General features: G+C 32.7%; 1 protein-coding gene across 4 annotated transcripts in view; it reads left to right on the forward strand.

The window, feature by feature from the left end:
• Nucleotides 1–19,398, forward strand: part of epha3 (eph receptor A3) — a 165,725-nt gene that overhangs the window by 85,628 nt on the left and 60,699 nt on the right. For all 4 annotated transcript variants that reach the window (NM_001365172.1, XM_009304577.5, XM_073912301.1 and 1 more), the window contains 1 exon segment: nt 4,116–4,451. In NM_001365172.1, coding sequence (NP_001352101.1) covers nt 4,116–4,451 — 336 coding nt within the window.

Genomic DNA, 19,398 nt, shown 5'->3' on the forward strand with positions numbered 1-19,398 from the left:
ACATCTGTTAAGCAACCTCAGTCCTAATCAAAACTACTAAATTGCTTAGAAGATTACAAGATTATAAAGAGATTACAAGAACTCTTTAATTGCCAAAGTCATACATGATGTCATTGTCTGGTGAAAAAAAAAATAAATAAAAAAAACACAAACTGACATAAAAAGTAATTGTGGATGTTTTCATAATTAACATGACAAAAAGGTTATCAATTTGAACAGTGCACAAGGGTTAATTAAATTTATTTTGGCTTTATTTCTGTTGGCTCTTATTCCCAGCGGGCACACAACATTATAAAATGTTAATATTAGGTTAGATTTAGGTCATGACGTCAGGTCACCAAAATTCCAGGTCTAGCCAGCGTCTTAGGACGTTATTTTGACGTCCAATATTGACGTCAAATTACATTGATCTCGGCTGGGTCAGTTGGCATTTCTTTGTGGAGTTTGCATTCTCACTGCGTTTGCGTGGGTTTCCTCCAGGTGCTCCGTTTACCCCACAAGTCCAAAGACACGCAGTACATGTGAAAAGGGTAAACTAAAATTGTCCGTAGTGTATGTCTGTGAATGAGAGTGTATGAGTGTTTCTCAGTGATGGGTTGCAGCTGCAAGGGTATCCACTGCGTAAAACATGTTGGCGGATCATTCTGCCGTGGCGACCCCAGATTACTAACAGGACTAAGCCTAAAAGTAAATGAATGAATGAAGAGGTTGTGTTGAAAGTGATTAAAATCCAATGCCTGATAGATGTCATAGTGGTAACGTCTACACAACGTCAAGGTGTAACATGATTCAATAAGATAGTTGTATATTTCGGGCTGGATGCTTGGCCATTTCGTCTTATCCAATATCCATTGGTAGGGTGCTATCAAAAATGGACCTGTCAGACGAACACCGCTCACTATAACTTTAATTTTGCAGAATAACTGTACTTATAACTGGGTGACAAGCTGTTATAATTCACTGAAAGCATTATGTAAATTTTATACATATTATATACAGTTGAAGTCAGAATTATTAGCCCCCTTCAAATTTTTTTCTTCTTTTTTAAATATCTTCCAAATGATGTTTAACAGAGCAAGGAAATTTTCACAGTATGTCTGATAATATTTTTTTCTACTGGAGAAAGTCTTATTTGTTTCAGGAGGGCTAATAATCAGAAAAAATTAGGAGGGCTAATAATTCTGACTTCAACTGTATGTATATATATATATATATATATATATATATATATATATATATATATATATATATATATATATATACATCATGGCATCAGATGCCATGCCCTCGCTGTAAATGCTAGCGCTGCCGGTTTTTTCTGCAACTTTGTTGCGCGCTCATACTGGATGTTTACAAACCAGCACTTTGTTTTTATAATTGAAAATTATCTAATTTGAAATAAGCATGGTTATCAAGCAAAAAGGAGGGATAATGGGTCAAGAAGATAAGACTTAATAACATTAATTCTCAGCCTTGAGTCGGGTCTAAGATGACCATAATTCCATAAAAAATATATAATTTTTTTCTATTTTTATAAAAATTGTAATAATTTATATTCATGCAAAGTATTTCGTGATCTAAGCATATTACTCCAGTTTTTTTCTTTACATTGTTTTCCAATTACATTTAGGGTTTTTTTCTGTTATTTATTTAGAATAATTTTATTTATATTAAATTAAAATATTTTTTTAATAATCACAAGTTAGATTTTGTCCTTATTTTACCCAAAAATAGGTTAAAACAACAAACATTTTTAGAAGGTCCTTTTTTATAACTAGATGTAACCTTGCAGCTATTCATAGGGGGGTTGAAGGGGTATATGGGGTGGTTTACCCAGGGTGCCATTTAAGCTAGAATCTCTACTGTTTGCCATAAAACCGCACAAATACTGAACGAATTAGCAGACAGTTTAATTTGAGAACCAAATATTGTGTTGGACAGTACGTGGCTTTCAAATCACAATCGTTCATAACCACGAGTGTATAAAACTTCTTATGTTATACCATGTGAAGACAAGACTAATATTTACGACACTGACTTAAAATCTTTCCCTCCGCAAGAGCTGGCAAATATAATTACAAAACTACTTTTTTTTGAGTAAATTATTCCTGAAGGATTATTGCTCTTCTTATTTAAAGTGCTTTTAAAAAGGCCGGTGTGGTGAATCCTGTATTTGACCTTGAAGCTAAATGTCTGATTTATCGTCATGTCAGAATCAAGGGAAAGCAACAGGGAGTGTTCTGGAATGTTCCGGAGTGAATTTTGTGGAGGAGATTCCTTTGTGTAATGTTCTATTTCTTAATGTAGTATCAAAATCCTATCTCTCCCCCTCTTTCTTTCTCAGACCAAAACGTCTGTCAAAGTGATTCTCGGGTTCAAGAGCCAGGAAACCTCTGGGTTTTCAGTGTGTAAATTCACGTCAAATCAAACCAACCCGACATTGCACTCTTGATTGCTTCACTTGCCACCATCTTTAAGCCAGATCTAAATGATGTAATCATGCACAGATTTCAGATTATTCCAAAATAATTTACAATCTGCCTTTGATCTAGCGTTCATCTGCTTGCTTTAATCTGAAATTTCATATATATATATATATATATATATATATATATATATATATATATATATATATATATATATATATATATATATATATATATATATATACACACGCACACACACACACAAAGAAATGTGTCAGTTATTCAAATAACAGCTTGCTTTGCAGGCCTGTTATTTCAATCAGTATATGGCCTGCTGGACGCACTTCATACCCCGTTTTTTATATTGGAACAATCTTTTAAAGTTAATATAACAATTCAGTGAGGACACTTCTGAACTCCAGAGTAATTCTATTGGCTTTGCCAACATATTAACAAGAGGAAGGACATGCCTGCATAAATTCCGTATCCGTCCATAACTGATGACTTTAACGATTAAACCCACACTTTGTAAAGTAAACGTACTTCCCCAGAGGGACATTTTATTGCTCTTTCATAGCTCATGAGATTTAATGGAGTTCTCAGTTGTGTTTCATTTAAGTATAAACTGTGCCCCAGATGTTTTTCCTGTCATCCCTTAGGAAAAATCAAAAAAGACACAAATGCTTTGGACAATAGATAAATGTAAAAATAAGAATCAATAAATGTCAATAGTTTGGCCTGGAATGGATTTGAGGAGATGTGTTTGGATTTGTGATTATTTTATTTTATTTTATTTTATTTTATTTTATTTTATTTTATTTTATTTTATTTTATTTTATTTTATTTTATTTTATTTATTTTGTTTTGTTTTGTTTTGTTTTGTTTTGTTTTGTTTTGTTTTGTTTTGTTTTGTTTTATTTTATTTTATTTTATTTTATTTTATTTTATTTTATTTGCAAAGATGTAAAGATTTCAACGAAGTTGAAAGATTATTAACGTATATGAAATTATTATTATTATTATTATTATTATTATTATTATTATTATTATTATTATTATACGTATTATTATTATACGTATTATTATTATTATTATTATTAGTTGTAGTAGTAGTAGTAGTAGTAGTAGTAGTAGTAGTAGTAGTAGTAGTAGTAGTAGTAGTAGTAGTAATAGTTTATTTTATTTAAATTTATTTATTTATTTATTTATTTTTCATAGGTTTTGCAACATAAAGCTTTCATTAAAGCTGAAATATTAATTACCATAGATGACATAATTATTATTATTATTATTATTATTATTATTATTATTATTATTATTATTATTATTATTATTATTACTCTTCATTCATTCATTTTCTTTTCAGCTTAGTCCCTTTATTAATTGGGGGTCACCACAGCGGAATGAACCACCAACTCATCCAGCACGTTTTACGCAGTGGATGGTCTTCCAGCTGCATTATTATCATTTGTTTTTATTTATTCATTTAGCAATAAATAGGTTTCTTTTGAAGTTTAAATATGATCAATTATTGATGACAGTAATAAAACTTTATTTTTAAAAGTGGTTTTGTGGAACAGTGCTAACAGTGCAGTTCAATTCAGATCAATACATTTTTATTGTGTTGCACTTTGTATTTGGATGTTATAAACAATATAATTAAATATATACTATATCTTCTTTCCTCAGGTCCTCCCTCTGCCCCTCGCAATGTGATCTCTGCCATTAACGAGACCTCAGTGATTCTAGACTGGAACTGGCCAGCAGACACCGGAGGCAGAAAGGATGTAATATTTAACGTGGTCTGCAAGCGATGTTGGCCGGGTCCCAGACAGTGTGAACCCTGTCGAGGGGCTGTGCGCTTCCTGCCCCGTGCTTTTGGCCTCACTAACACAACCGTAACTGTGGCAGACCTCCTGGCACACACCAACTACACCTTTGAGATTGAGGCCCAAAATGGAGTGTCTTTTCAGGCCCCCACAATCCGCCAGTACGCTGCGGTCACCATCACTACAAATCAAGCAGGTGAGTCTCTCTCTTCCCTCAATATATTGTTATGATTATGTTTTAAAACTCATGTCTTTCTGAAGCACTGCAAAGACCAAATGTGAATTTTTAAAAATCGTACGAACCTTAATTTTGATCAAATGAACTGGATTTGGCATGCTAATGTGAAAAAAAAGAGGTCGACATAATTTACTGTTTTATGTTGTACTTCAAGTTTGGTTACACTTAAAAAAAATTAAAATTAAAAAATCTTTACATTTTATGTTAAAAAAAAGCTGTGGTTGCCAGAACTAAGTCATTAAAAAAGTAAAAACCATTAAAGCATTTTCTAAATTTGTACAGTAAGCAGGTTTATTTTGTACAACAGTGGATGTCCATACAGCATTGGATATTAACATGTATTCTGTCACATTTGCCATGCAAAAACAGTGCAAAGCTAAACGTGTGTGCGCGTGTGTGTGTATGTGTGTATGCACACACGTGAACTTTATAACACCATTGTGTGTGACTCATCATTGCAGAAATGTTTGAATTAACTTCACAATAAATATATCAAACAGTTGGGACAGTTCTTACTTTAGTAAGTGAGATCTTCTTCATTCTTGTCTGTCACTGTGCTGTTTCTAGGTGAAGGCTATATGCATCAGAGCAATACAGATTGATCTCTATGGCTCTGACACGGGAGAACTAGCTCATTTGCATTAAAGACACAGGCAACTCAAATCTCCCAGGTTTAAAAAGGTATAATAACTAATCGGATGGGTATTTTGAGCTAAAACTTTACAGACACATTCTGTAGACACAAAAGACTTTAACCTTGAAAATAGGGTAAAATAGGTGCCCTTTAATTCATATTAATAAACATGTTTCATTGATAACTGTCACTGTCCCACATGTATGACATTTTACTGTACATTTTTTGTCTAAACTTTAGGTTATCTTGACAGACTGTTTATAATATGCATACATAACCTATATTTTTAAAGAGTGAACTCAAAATGTCGGGTGACATTTAACCTTCTGGGATCTGAAGGTGTTTTGGTGCCTGGAGAAGTTCTGACATTATGTTAACAACATTGATGTATATGATTGTGTTTTTGAGAAAGATAAGTTTATAGTTCGTTAGTGACTAACAAAGTTTGAAAATAAATGTTGAAGCTACTGAAATAACTCCATAAAACACACACATAATATGTTCACAAGACTTTTAAGAACTGGATAATGCAGCCTAGAGTTTTTACTTGTTAACTTACATGTTAATGTGCTTACAGAAAACAATATGTCTGGTGTATACTAATTAACATTTTCTAAGAAATTGAAAAAGCTTTATGAGAGAAGGCTTGGACTATCACTACCAATGCAGTGATTCACACCTGGTCCGCATAATCAGCTGTTTAATGGGCCACACAGATAGGTATGCTACTGAAAGGAGGAAGACACACAGGATTAGAATAGGGTTTAGTCTAGGTGGTATGTTATTTAAATGTGAAATAATATTTATCTTTTACTGGAATTTACTTATTACTAATTATTATTAAGATGTTGGCTGTTTATTAGAGCTTATAAAGTATATTTACTCTACATCCATACCCTACTACAGTTTTTTACAATCGTTTTGCCAAAAAACTTGTTTTGCCAAAAAATTGTTTTTGTAAAACTCTTAACTTTTTTTTTCAAATGCTTTGATACAATACACACAAATCAAAGATACTTCAATATAACACAACTAAACATCAAATTTATCCCATTTCAAAATGTAACTCAAACATTACATTTGAAATAAATGTGTATTCATTTACTTAGCATGATGTTATTATCAACTGATACAAGCACTCAAAATGGCAAGTAACTGTTGTATTACTCTTGATGTGTAGAAACTGATGTACAGTATTACATGTTTAGATGATGAAAGTTTCAGGTTAGATCAAATGACATCAGTTACCATAGACGATGACCCAACTAGACTACATAATCTATAGATTTCATCTTTATTCATCGTTATTTCATATTTATATTTTCTTTGTTCCGTGTACCACTTTTACAGACAATGTTTTCATATTTGACATTACTTCACTGTATGTAAGAAAGCCCAACCACAGCAGACCAATGTCAGACCCGGATTCACATTGACAGAAGGTTCTTTCCAAGAGTTTTGAGTAATGAAAACACAACTATGATGAGAACCTGTGACCAAATCCACAAGACCGATGGAAACACTGATCCCAAAATAGAAATCTAATATATATAAATATATGCAAATTACAAATGTGACATAATAGTTCATATGAATTTTACATATATAAAATATCATACTGCACATGTCAAAATTTTGCCATTTTTTCAACTACATGACATAATTACAAATATGTACATATATGTTAAATATATTATCTGTTATGTCATATATTACCTATAATTTCTATTTGTGTCCATATGGCTGTATATACACACACACACACACACACACACACACACACCATCAGCTTTCTATATGGGGACGTGAAGTGAGAAAAAATTACAGTAAACCTACGTTATGATGGAATAAATAAAACTAGTTCAGTGAATCCACTGTCTGTACTGTTCCCTCTACACTTATGTATAAACCATAATGAAACCTGTATCATATATTTTCAACAACAATATTTATTGAATGTTAAAGATTGTTTATTGAAATGATGTGCATCTTGTGTGCTGGTCATCTAAAGTTGTGTTTCTGTAGTATTTGTATGATAAAGGGATTATGTAAACCAATGATCCTGCAAATGCAAGACTTCTTTAAGGAAATTAATGCAGCATGCAGAGTTTTGAACACTGGAGAGCCTGTGTTAAAAGTAGTGAGTGTTTAGAGTTTTGTGTCTAGAGTTTTGAAAATTGACATCAGGGTTCTGAAATTTGTGGCAAAACAATTGAAAAAAACTGTAATACCTAAACCGAACTACTACCTTACTAGTTACAGCAAATTAGTAGTTTAATGAGCTAAAACTGAAAGTTAATCATTTATTAATAACGAGAATTGCACTTTAAAATAAAGTGACCAAAACTTACAATCAGTAAAATATATAGATTTTTGTGACAGTCCCAATGCCAGTTGTTTTGTTTTGTTTTGTTTTGTTTTGTTTTGTTTTGTTTTGTTTTGTTTTGTTTTTTGTTTTGTTTTGTTTTGTTTTGTTTTGTTTTGTTTTGTTTTGTTTTGTTTTGTTTTGTTTTGTTTTGTTTTGTTTTGTTTTGTTTTGTTTTCAGCCTCAATTCATTATGTCCATGATCTTCTTCAGATATTCATTAACATGTTCCATGTTAAAAAAAAAAAAGAACATCATGAAGTGATACCCTAATTGTTGTGGGAATGCTTTAATTCTCCCATGTTGCCTAACAGACTTTTAAACTATATTCTCATTCTATTGTCATATTAAATTTAATTCAAAGCCATGTCATAAAAGATAAAAGCCTTCAAAGATTTTCATTTATTGTGCGAATTGTTTTAACGGCCCCCTAAGATCAGTCGAGATATATTCACAAAAACAAATACATTTCTTCTTAGTGATGTGCAACAAAGCTCAATATTCCATTTGGAAGCGTTTGAAGCCTCTGTTTTGCTCATCCCGCACTATCACAGCTGTCTGTAAACATATCATTCTGCAGGTGCTGGCCTCTAATATGGCTGACTGAAGGTCACGACTCCTCAGGTTACTAAAGCAGAGGGATGCTGAACGGCTGGCCATCTGCCTCTCATTCCACGCAGACTTCCTTTGTGAAGACTAGTTTTTCTGCTCTCCAGCCCTGTGGGGTTGTCAGTTCAGCTCTGTCTGTAGAGTGATAGGTACAGGTCTTGCTGGATGATTTAGAGTAGGCTTTGGTCCACAGCTTACAGGATTTGGGGTCTGGTGTCATGAAATAGTAGGCTGAAGACTACTTGGACTTCTTGAGGTTCAAAGGCTAGGGATTGATAGTTTTGCACCCTTTTACTACAGGGAGCAGTTGACTTTGCCTTAGACCTCATAAAATCCTTACTGTCATTGTGAGAGGACTGCGATTTCACTCAGCAGATCTTTTTATCTTCTGTCACAGAGCAGATGCTGATTCCTTTGTGAAGAAAGCTATCTTCTTTCAAAGTTGACAGAGCTACAGGCCTAAATGTTCTGACCAATAAGTCTAAACCGAACGTTCATGTTTCCATTAATGTTTTCAGTATTTTGTGGGACATTCAATTCATGTTGCAAATTTGGAATTATGTGCTTAAAGCATATTCCAGGCTTTGCATTTTAGATGTCATAATGAAAATATATGATAGTGGTAATGTACTTTAGAGTCTAAATTATATTTTATTATTTAATTTATTAAATAAACAAATGAGTAAACAAATATTGTAAGTAAATAAAATAACAATAAGACAAAGTCTATGCTGAACTTTCATGTTATTATTAATGTTTTTAGTATTTTGTGGGACATTCAGTTCATGTTGCAAGTTTGGAATTATGTGTATAAAGCATATTCCAGACTTTGAATTTTAATTTCCATAAATTTGACAACGTACTTTATATACAGTCTAAATTATATTGTATTTTTATTTATTAAATAAACAAACAAATAACCAAATACTATAAATAAAAAATAAATAAATTATGAAGTCTACAATGAACATTCATTCATTCATTCATTCATTCATTTGTTTTCTTTTCGGCTTAGTCCCTTTGTTAATCTGGGGTCGCCACAGCGGAATGAACCACCAACTTATTCAGCATATGTTTTATGCAGTGGATGCCCTTCCAGCTGCAACCAATCACTGGGAAACATCCAAACACACTCATTCACACACATACACTACTGACAACGCATTTCTTTGGACTTGTGAGGGAAAGCGGAGCACCCAGATGAAACTTATGTGAATGCGGGGAGAACATACAAATTTCATTTTTATTTAAAAAATATAATATTTTTACAGTCTACATTCTACCAAAAATAAAATAAATTAAAATATAATAAAAAATAATAATAATAAAGTCTACATTGAACATACATGTTTTCATTAATATTTTGATTAATAAAATTTTAATAAATGTGATATGTTTACAGTCTAAATTCTACTAAAAATAAATTAATTAATTAATTAATAAACAAATAAATAAATAATGAAGTCTTTACTGAAAATTCATGTTTTTATTAATATTTTCAGTATTTGTGGGTTATTAAGTTTGGAATTATATTTATGATGTGAATTCTAGACTTAACATTTGAATTTTAATAAATGTTAATGTATTAAATAAATAAATGGATACATAATAATAATAATAATAATTATTATTATTATTATTATAATGTAAACTACATTTAACAATGTTTAAACTTCAAATTAAAGCTTTATATTGCAAAAAATCTATCAATAATAATAATAATAATAATAATACATTTTTTATTAATACTAATTATTATTATTATTATTATTATTATTATTATTATTATTATTATTATTATTATTATTATTATTATTATTATATTAAATACTCTTTATTTTTTTCATTTAGTGTGTAACACCTGTTCAAAATGTCAACATTTGCTCAAGTTTATTGCCTATATTAAAACATACAGATGGGGCCATAAAAATGGATTGACCCTGGCCATAACCACCAGATTTTGTTTTAGGCTTTTTTTCTTTTTTCTTTTTGTTCTTCTGCTAGGCCACAGCTCTCCTCTATTAAAAGTGTTTTGTCAGATAAGAATACCTTGAAGTGACAGGTCTGTGGCCCCTTAGAATAATGGCCAATATAGAGAGATTTAACGCTTCTCTCCTCAAGCCCTTCACTGATGTCTCTGAAAACTTATTGAGATTTAAAAAGCCTAAATGAAGGCCTTTTCATGTTTTTATTTTTGCACATTTGTTTTTAGTTATTATCTGATGGTTTCTATGACCCTCTAACAATTTATTAATCCCTTTAGACACACACACTCCCACTCACTGTTCTCGCTTAAATGCTTTCAAAGCACACAGTAAAAACAAGCATAGTTTGACTTAAGCACTACAGTTTATTGCACTGTAGCGGCATTCATTTCAAAGCAGAGACAGCACTACACACTCTCTTTCTGTCTTTTTAATTCAGTTTTTTAGTTCGGCCCTGTTTCAGAAAACAAACCAGGAAGATTGTGACCCCTTTCTCTGTTCTTCTCCACTTTTGCTCTTAGACAAATAATCCAGCTTCCTTTACTGTCCTATAAAACACAGGCAGAACACGGAGATGGATGTGTGAACGGCCAATCCAGTGAGTCTGGCCTGTAGAGAGCACATTTACGAGGGGCTCAGAGGGTTGTCAGAGCAGCCCAATTCATCTAAACAGAGCCAGCATGTGCTTCACAGCCCAAGGGAGACAGAACACGCAAGCTGCCCTCCGTGTAAAGACAGTGCTCTCTGCTTGGCTCTCAACCTCATCAGAGCTATAAAATGTTTGCATTGAGACCTGACAGTTCTGCCATGTTAACAGGCTGCTTCAGCTGACCTCACAATCTTGCTATAGGCCAGAGCCTAGATTTTCGTCAAAGCCTAATTTTTTTTTTTTAAACAACCATTAAATTAAATTAAATTAAATTAAATTAAATTAAATTAAATTAAATTAAATTAAATTAAATTAAATTAAATTAATCATAAGTATTATAACTTATGGGGCTCTGTAAGTTTTTTGTATTTACTAACATAAATAATGTATAATTACATTAACACTATTACAGTATGTTTGTTAAAGTTAGTTAATGAAAATTAAGTTGTTCATTGTTAGTTTTTGTTAACTTACAGTGCATTGTTAATGCACATTAACTATGTTAATAAGCAAAAGTTTGGATTTAAAAAAATGCATTAGTAAATGCTGATCTATGATTAATATATGCTGTAAAAGTATTCTTTTTTCTTAGTCATTTTTAGTAAATATAACCTCATTGTACATTGTGACTGATACATTTGAATAAGACATTATTAATTAAGAAAGTATTGTCCATAGCAAAAATACTCCAAATAAAAACCTGGGATTAAATATATACTTTTTTTTTTCTTGCAAATTACATATAGATACACAATACCAGAAAAAAGTGACAAAACAGTGATCATATAAAGAAATGTTTCAAATCCCAAATTACATGTGTCAATGAAGACAGAAGTAATGTCTTTGCATATAGGAATAAATGGTAAAATATAAAAATATAAATAATATTAAAAAATATAAATAAATAGATAAAAATTTGAGATTTATTTTTTATTTTTTTTTTCTAGCAAACACATGTAGCTTGGAAGTCAAAAAGTAATGCATGTCTTATTTATTTATTTATTTATTTATCATTCATTCATTCACTCATTCATTTATTAATTTTCTTTTCAGTTTAGTCCCTTCATTAAACAGCGGTTGCCACAGCGGAATGAAACGCCAACTTAGCTTCCAGCAGCAACCCATCATTGGGAAACACCCATACACTCTTATTCAAACACATACACTATGGACAATTTAGCTCACCCAATTCACCTATAGCGAATGTCTTTGGACTGTGGGGGAAACCAGAACACCCGGAGGAAACCCAAGCAAACACGGCGAGAACAGATTCCAACAGAAATGCCAACTGACCCAGCTGGGGCTGAAACCAGTAACCTACTTGCTGTGAGGCGATCGTGCTACCCATTGCACTATTGGGACGCCATTATTTTTTATTTATTTATTTTTTATAGCAAACACATGCAGCCTGGCAAGTCAAAAAGTATTGCATGTCTTTGTATTAATTTATTTGTTTATTTATTTGTTTATCTATATAAAGTGTTGAAAGGGGCGATGCGGTGGCGCAGTGGGTAGCACTGTCACCTCACAGCAAGAAGGTTGCTGGTTGGAGCCTCAACTGAATAAGTTGGCATTTCTGTGTGGAGTTTGTATGTTCTCCCTGTGTTCACGTAGGTTTCCCCCGGGTGCTCCGGTTTTCCCAACAAGTCCAAAGACATGTGGTACAGGTGAATTGGGTAAGCTAAAATTGTACATAGTGCATGTGTGTGAATGAGTGTGTATGGATGTTTCCCAGTGATGGGTTGCAGCTTGGCGACCCCTAATTAATAAAGGGAATAAGTCGAAAAAGAAAAAGGATGATTGAATGAAGTGTTAAAAGACATGTAAGTCATGGACATTTTCTTAAACTGACGGCTTTCATTTTAATCATTCACATCACATCAGCAAGGGGTCAGATTATCGGTCCTACACTTCAATTTAAGGCTGTGAAATGTTGCAGTTCCACATAATGTTACCGTAAAGAGCCAAAGCCAATTTTTACTTGTGTTTGGCACTTGGCAAGTGGTAATTTTGGACCCTGATCTGCATGGAAGTGATTAGCTGGATCATGGCATTACAGAAAGTTTTCCATGACTCATTCATGCATTCTTGAAATACATTGTTGCGGTTGCATTTTTTCTGTCCGGCATGTGCAGTTTGGGGGGAAAAGGGCAAAGAGAATCAAAAGGAGGATTTGAATCAGGCATGGGCACCAACATTAATGCCATGCTCCGTCCCACATCCGCAGTGCCATGTGGAGTACATTTTGAGACCACGTTCTGCACAATGTCACAATCTTGACAGCACTTCACTACGATTGCACTCAATTGCTTATGTCTGTACTGCTGTATACTTGCAAATGCTGCAGAATAATCAGACGCCACACCTGTAAATGCAGTTAAGTTTGGTTGAGGTGTTGGTTTCAAGCAGAATATAAGAGAACTGCAAGATCCTCCTTTCTGAATTTTCTTGCAGTGTACCACAAAATATAATCAAATGGCCTTTTTTTCTGTGTCTTTCTTCTGGAAGGTTTGTGGGAACTGATGATTTCCTGTTGCTTTAGGATGGAGGTGATTTGTTCACAAGGAGAAAGCCAAGAAGTATACACAAACCAACATCCTGTTGAAAGATCTACTGCCAGACAATTAGCCCTCCACACAGAAAACACAGAACAGATTCAAGTCACATTTGTTTTCAGTAGTTTGACAATAGCATGCAGCTAAGCTAACAACTCAAAACATACACAGTACACGAGTGAAGTTATTTGAACTGTAATCAGTTGTACACTGAATGAATTATAATGAACAATAGTTCATTTTTAGACTTTTCACAAATTGTTGCTAATTAGGAGCACTATTTTTAAGTGAACTTTCCTTGACATTTGACATTTGCTAGATTTGCTTGACTGAAGATATATTTATGATAAAGACTTGCCCATATGCAGATATTAAAACACCTCTTTTCTAAAGTCCTGATAAAAATGCACCCGTCTTGCTAAGTTTCTAATTTTCATCTTTGTGAAGAATCCACACTATATGCAGTCAAACATTTCACATAATTATTTTCCAAAACTTGTTATTGAGGTGCATTTTGGGATTGAATGATGTCAGCTTCAGACTCCATTACTCAAATAGTGCACTGCAGTACATTATAATAAAAGTGAATATTGCAAAAAAAAAAAAAAAAAAAAAAAAAACAATATCATGTTTCATATTATTCAATATCAAAAATTATAGACTTTTTTTTTTTTTAACAATCCATTAAGCTATACAGGGATTTCTTGATTTTAACCACTTTATTTAAATATTAAAGTGGTTAAATAAAAAAAAAACAAATACTGCAGTTAATAGTCAAAAACAAAAACAAAAAACATTTAAACAAATTATCACATCTCTTTAAAATAAAATAAACACAAGTGTTAAAGAGACTCTTAAAATTGACAAATAAATTAAATGTTACAAAGTGTGTGCAATGGTAAAGGTAGATTAATATCTGTAAGGAGTGAATAATAATGATACAGTAAACCTCAATCTCTATAAACAAAACAAATTTATGAAAATCAAATCTGAGCTTTCAAGTAAAGGAACTTACCAACTCACCAAGACGTGCACTCAGCAGCCACATTTAGTAAAACTATAGCCTTCATACCAAAACTTCATACCAAATCTTATTTTATTGATATTGACATTGGTGTTTGGTCAATAAATATCGTTCCTAAGTTTACCACCCAGCCCTAATTGAAGTAAAACTAAAATCATTAAAGTATACTTGAACAGTGTTAAACTAAAATTATATTATTTTATTTAATTCAAAGTGAAAAATGTTTCATTTTTTATGTTTTTCCCATTTTTGTTCAGTTTTAACTGACATTAAAGTACTATAATTGTGTAAATTATTTAAATAACAATGGCTTTGTTATTTTATAAGCCCCTCTGGATTTTAAAAAAGTTAATATTTTGGTTTTGTGAGTCCCGAAGAACAGGTTTACATGCATGCATGTTTACATGAGCTCTCCTCACCCTGTTTATTTTTTCAAAGTCAGTCCTTTCTTTGTGTTTTATTGCTGTGCGTTAATAACTCTGTAAGAAATCATGTTTATTGTAGATGTGTTTGATAGAGTGTCATTGTAAATTTAGCTTTTAATCGCCTCAGGAAAAAAATATTACATGTGTAATTATAACAGCAGTGGGTTGTTTGTAAACTAATATGATTATTTGTTATTATCAACGCATTGCTTGCCATGTGTTGTTGATGTAAGATTGTATTCAGTTTAATCATATTACTCATATTGATTATAACGAGCGTGTGTAAGGACTGTCACCACACACACACACACACACACACACACACACACACACACACACACACACACACACACACACACACACTCACTGACAGCCTTCACAGCAGCACGGGGAGAGGTGCACCGGTCACTGAATCCAGCATAGGGCTCTCAACTTGACATTGTGCACTGTGTTTGTCATAAAGTCATCTGTCTCCAAATGGCAAATCTGCACCCGCAGTTGAGTGAAACTCACTGTGGTTTATCATGAACTTATCATTGATAATTTTCCCCGTCATTGACAGCAAGAACGAACACGGAAGCATTGTCTGATTGAAAAGCAGCAGCTAAATGTGTTCAAAAGAATGTAAAATGCCAAATAGGATGAATCTATGCCGCATTTTCTAAAGTAATACAATCTGCATTTAGCTTTTTGCTTGTACGCTGGCTCTGAACTGTAAGCTCTAAAAAAAAGCTTTTTCGAACATTACATTTATATACATTTACATTATTTTTATTTAAAAACATTTGAACTGGTTAGTCCTTAGCTCTTTCATTTTCATTTTATTTAAAATATATTTAACTTGCTTGTTGATTAAATCCCATTTGGTTATTTAACCTATTATTTTTATGCAACAGTCAAGTTGCATGTTAATTTGCCTTGAAGAAAAGGAAATAGGGATGTAACGATATCAGAATTTCACGGTAATACCTCGGTATGAATGGCACGGTACGGTATTTATTGAATCATTTACAGGAAAAACAAAACTAATGAAAATACTCCAAAAAAGTGCCAAAAGTGTCAATGACATACATATTAGCCATCTATCTGTAAATCAGTGCAGAAAAAAAACACGTAAAATAACAGCAAAAAATTACAGAAATTTATTAGAAATTTTAATTTAAGGAAATTTCTGTAATTTACCCTTCGTTATTTTATTGTAAATTTCTTCAATCTAACGCCCATTATTTTACGTAAAAAACGTAAAATAACATATTTTTTACAGTGTATCAATAATCCATATTAATAACTCCTGTATAATAGTCCCACAACATACTTTCACAACTCTCACTCGATGACACTAGAATACCCTGTCAGAAAAGTAATGGCTGGGAATTAGGTTTTTGCAGTGTCTGGTTGGTATAATGTAAATGTTGTTTTCGTGTGCTTAGATAAATAAGGCCATGATGTAAATGCACAGTACAGTTATGAGCTCACTGCCACATTATATTGTTATGATAACATTTCCTAAAGATAAATGGCAAAAAAAAATAAATAAATAAAAAAGGATGATAGGAACAACTGCTTCAGTCGGCATTGTCGATTTCATATAAAGTAAGAATATGTGATGGCATATGATGATGTGTGCAGGTGCTGTCACATTTCTTAGGGGTAAAATTTGAAGCTCTTCCCCTTTTCCCTTGAAACAAAGTATGAATGGGTAGGGGTAAAAAAAATGAATTGGGATTGGGTCAATTCAATATCTTCAATAACTTAGTTTTCGACGCTGCCCATTAGTGCGCACATAAAGTGCTTTAACCCAACTTGAGCAGCTCTTTTAGTTTAAGGGATTGTGACCATAATCATATAGATATTTGTTGTCACTTTCATTTAGAAGTTTTATAGCAGCCAATGCTTTTCTTTTGATTTTAAGAAAGAGTTGATCTGTTAACATTGTGAACGCTGTGAAAGATACACAGTGTCAAATGAGCCTGCTGTCCAGACATTATAAATCATAGCTTCCATAAACTGTGGCTACTATAAAACTTCAATAATACCTCCCCTATCAGAACACTGTAGGGAAGGAGGTTGTGTACATGGGGCTGCAAACTAAAACAGACTATGCCCATCTGGATTCATTAACGGGGTGTTGTGTGTGGTGTGTGGGTGTGTGTGTGTGTGGGGGGGGGGGGGGGGTTTCTAAAAGCAAGAAGCATTTCAATGCTGCATTATCACAATCAAGAAAAGCTTGAACATTTGAAAGAACAACATGTTTTTTCCTGTGGTCTAATAAAATTAAAACACAGGCAAGTCAGATGCCTCCATGGCCTCATTGCTGCCTCACAATTACAGAGCTGTAGACTTGAAAAAGAACACAAGCACAAGGCAGAAGGAAAGTGGCACCAACTCTGACTTGAATTACGATCACAGATTGTGACCATGTGAAGTTCCAGAGTGGAGGGAGGCTTTAGAGCCGAGTGAATTTAGCACAATTACAGATGTGCAAAACTATTTTATAATGGACTAATTGAAAGGTTAAATAAAGTATATCATGGCTAATCTGTCTTGATGATGCTTTGAATTATTATTCGGCTACACAAGATTCTGATCAGATGAGTTCCTTACTCGTTGTTTAAATAAAAGCACAATGAAAGAGACACTTTTAGGGATAAGTCACCCAAAAAATGTTATGTATTTAGTGTTTACACATGCTCAAGTGTTTGCAAACCTTTACCACTAATGAATATATTTTAAAGAAAGCTAAAAATCTGAAACTATTTATTTCCATTGTGGAAAAAAAATACTGTGGAAGTAAATGACAGTAAGTTTCGAGCTTTAATCAAAATATCTTCTTTTGTGGTTTAAAACAGGTTTAAAACAAGTGATGAGTGAGTGAAATTGCATTTTTGGATGAACTCCTTCAAAATGTGTTTAAAAAATGTGTATCTCAAAAAACTTGACTGCAAGACTTAACAGATTGGCATTAATTAAATTAAGAGGGATGAATTTAATCTAGGGTGGCATGGTGGCTCAGTGGTTGGCACTGTTGCCTCACAGCAAGAAGGTCACTGGTTTTAGCCCTGCCTGGGCCAGTTGGCATTTCTGTGTGGAGTTTGCATGTTCTCACCATGTTTATAGGGTTTACTCCGGGTGCTCCGGTTTCCCCCACAGTCCAAAGACATGCAGTATAGATTAATCGAATAATCTAAATTGCCCATAGTATATGTGTATGTGCGAGTGTGTATAGATGTTTTCCAGTATTGGGCTGCAGCTGGATTGTATACAATAATTATATACAATATTGTACAATAAATGGAAGGTGTCCTAGGGGTTAATTGAAAAGAGTATTAAAAAAACCTCCAGTTTAAGTAGAATTAGTTAAAAAAAAAATTGTAAATATTTTCCTAGTGCTGTTTAACAGAGAAAACAATTTCAAAACAATTTTAACATAATATTTTTATACTAAATTTCAAATAAGTACTTTTTTTTGTCTTTGCTTTGATTATAATAGTAATTTTGCAAGATGCTAGTATTCAGCTTAAAATTCCAATTTAAAGAATTAATGAAGTAATTAGGTCAATTAGGTTTATCATTGGACAACAGTGAGTATGGCATAAATATTTCAAATTCTCATTTAACATGTTCTCTTGTTTGTTTGTTTGTTTTTTACAATAAAGCGAAAATCAAGTGTAGCCATGCAACATGATTATGTTTGTTTGATATATATATATATATATATATATATATATATATATATATATATATATATATATATATATATATATATATATATATATATATATATATATATATATATATATTATTTTTTTTTATTATTATTTTTTTTGTAAACCAACAATGCTGTGTGTAAACCATTATTTAAAACAGTCAGCCGCTCACCAACTGATTGGTGGAGAGGAGATGAAGCCAATTATGGTATAGGGATGATTAGGAGGTCATAATAGACAGAGGCCAGTGGGCAGATTTGGCTAGGATGCCGGGGTTAAACCCCTACTTTTTTTCAAAGAACATACTGGGAATTTTAACGATCACAGAGAATTGGGACTTCCGTTTAACGTTTCATTCAAAATACATTGCTCACTGAGCAGAATCCCCGTCACTATACTGGGGAATTAGGACCAACACAGACAACAGGTTGGGCACCCTCCGCTGGTCTCACTAACACCACTTCCAACAGCAACCTATCTTTCCCATGTGCTCTTCCATCTACTGACCATCTAAGTACTGGCACAGCTCTGCTTAGCTTCAGTGGGGAACCATGTGAGAGTTGCAGAGAGCTAGCTGTCGGCCATGTGAAAAATGATCAAAAATAATCACAATTTCACAAATGGTCTAATAGTTTTGCCTTAAACTCTACATGAAAGCATTATCACATATTAACCACAAAATAAATAGCATTTAAAATGCAAAAAAAGGTTTATAGCTGTAATTTTTAAGAGTTGATAATATTAATTATATTTTAAATAAGTATTGTTGTATTTTGTTCTAATAAATCCAGTCTCGATGAAGAGACTTGATAAGACAATTCTTAATGTAAACTTTGACCCAAACTTCTAAAGAGTTATTTTCCTGCTTTTATTATGTTTGGAATCTGAGATTCCACTCTTATCTGACTGTCCTTAGAATCACTCAGAAATAGTACTGAAGCTCAAAAAGACT

The sequence above is a fragment of the Danio rerio genome, chromosome 9 (genome assembly GCF_049306965.1).
Source record: "Danio rerio strain Tuebingen ecotype United States chromosome 9, GRCz12tu, whole genome shotgun sequence".
NCBI classification, from domain to species: Eukaryota; Metazoa; Chordata; class Actinopteri; order Cypriniformes; family Danionidae; genus Danio; species Danio rerio.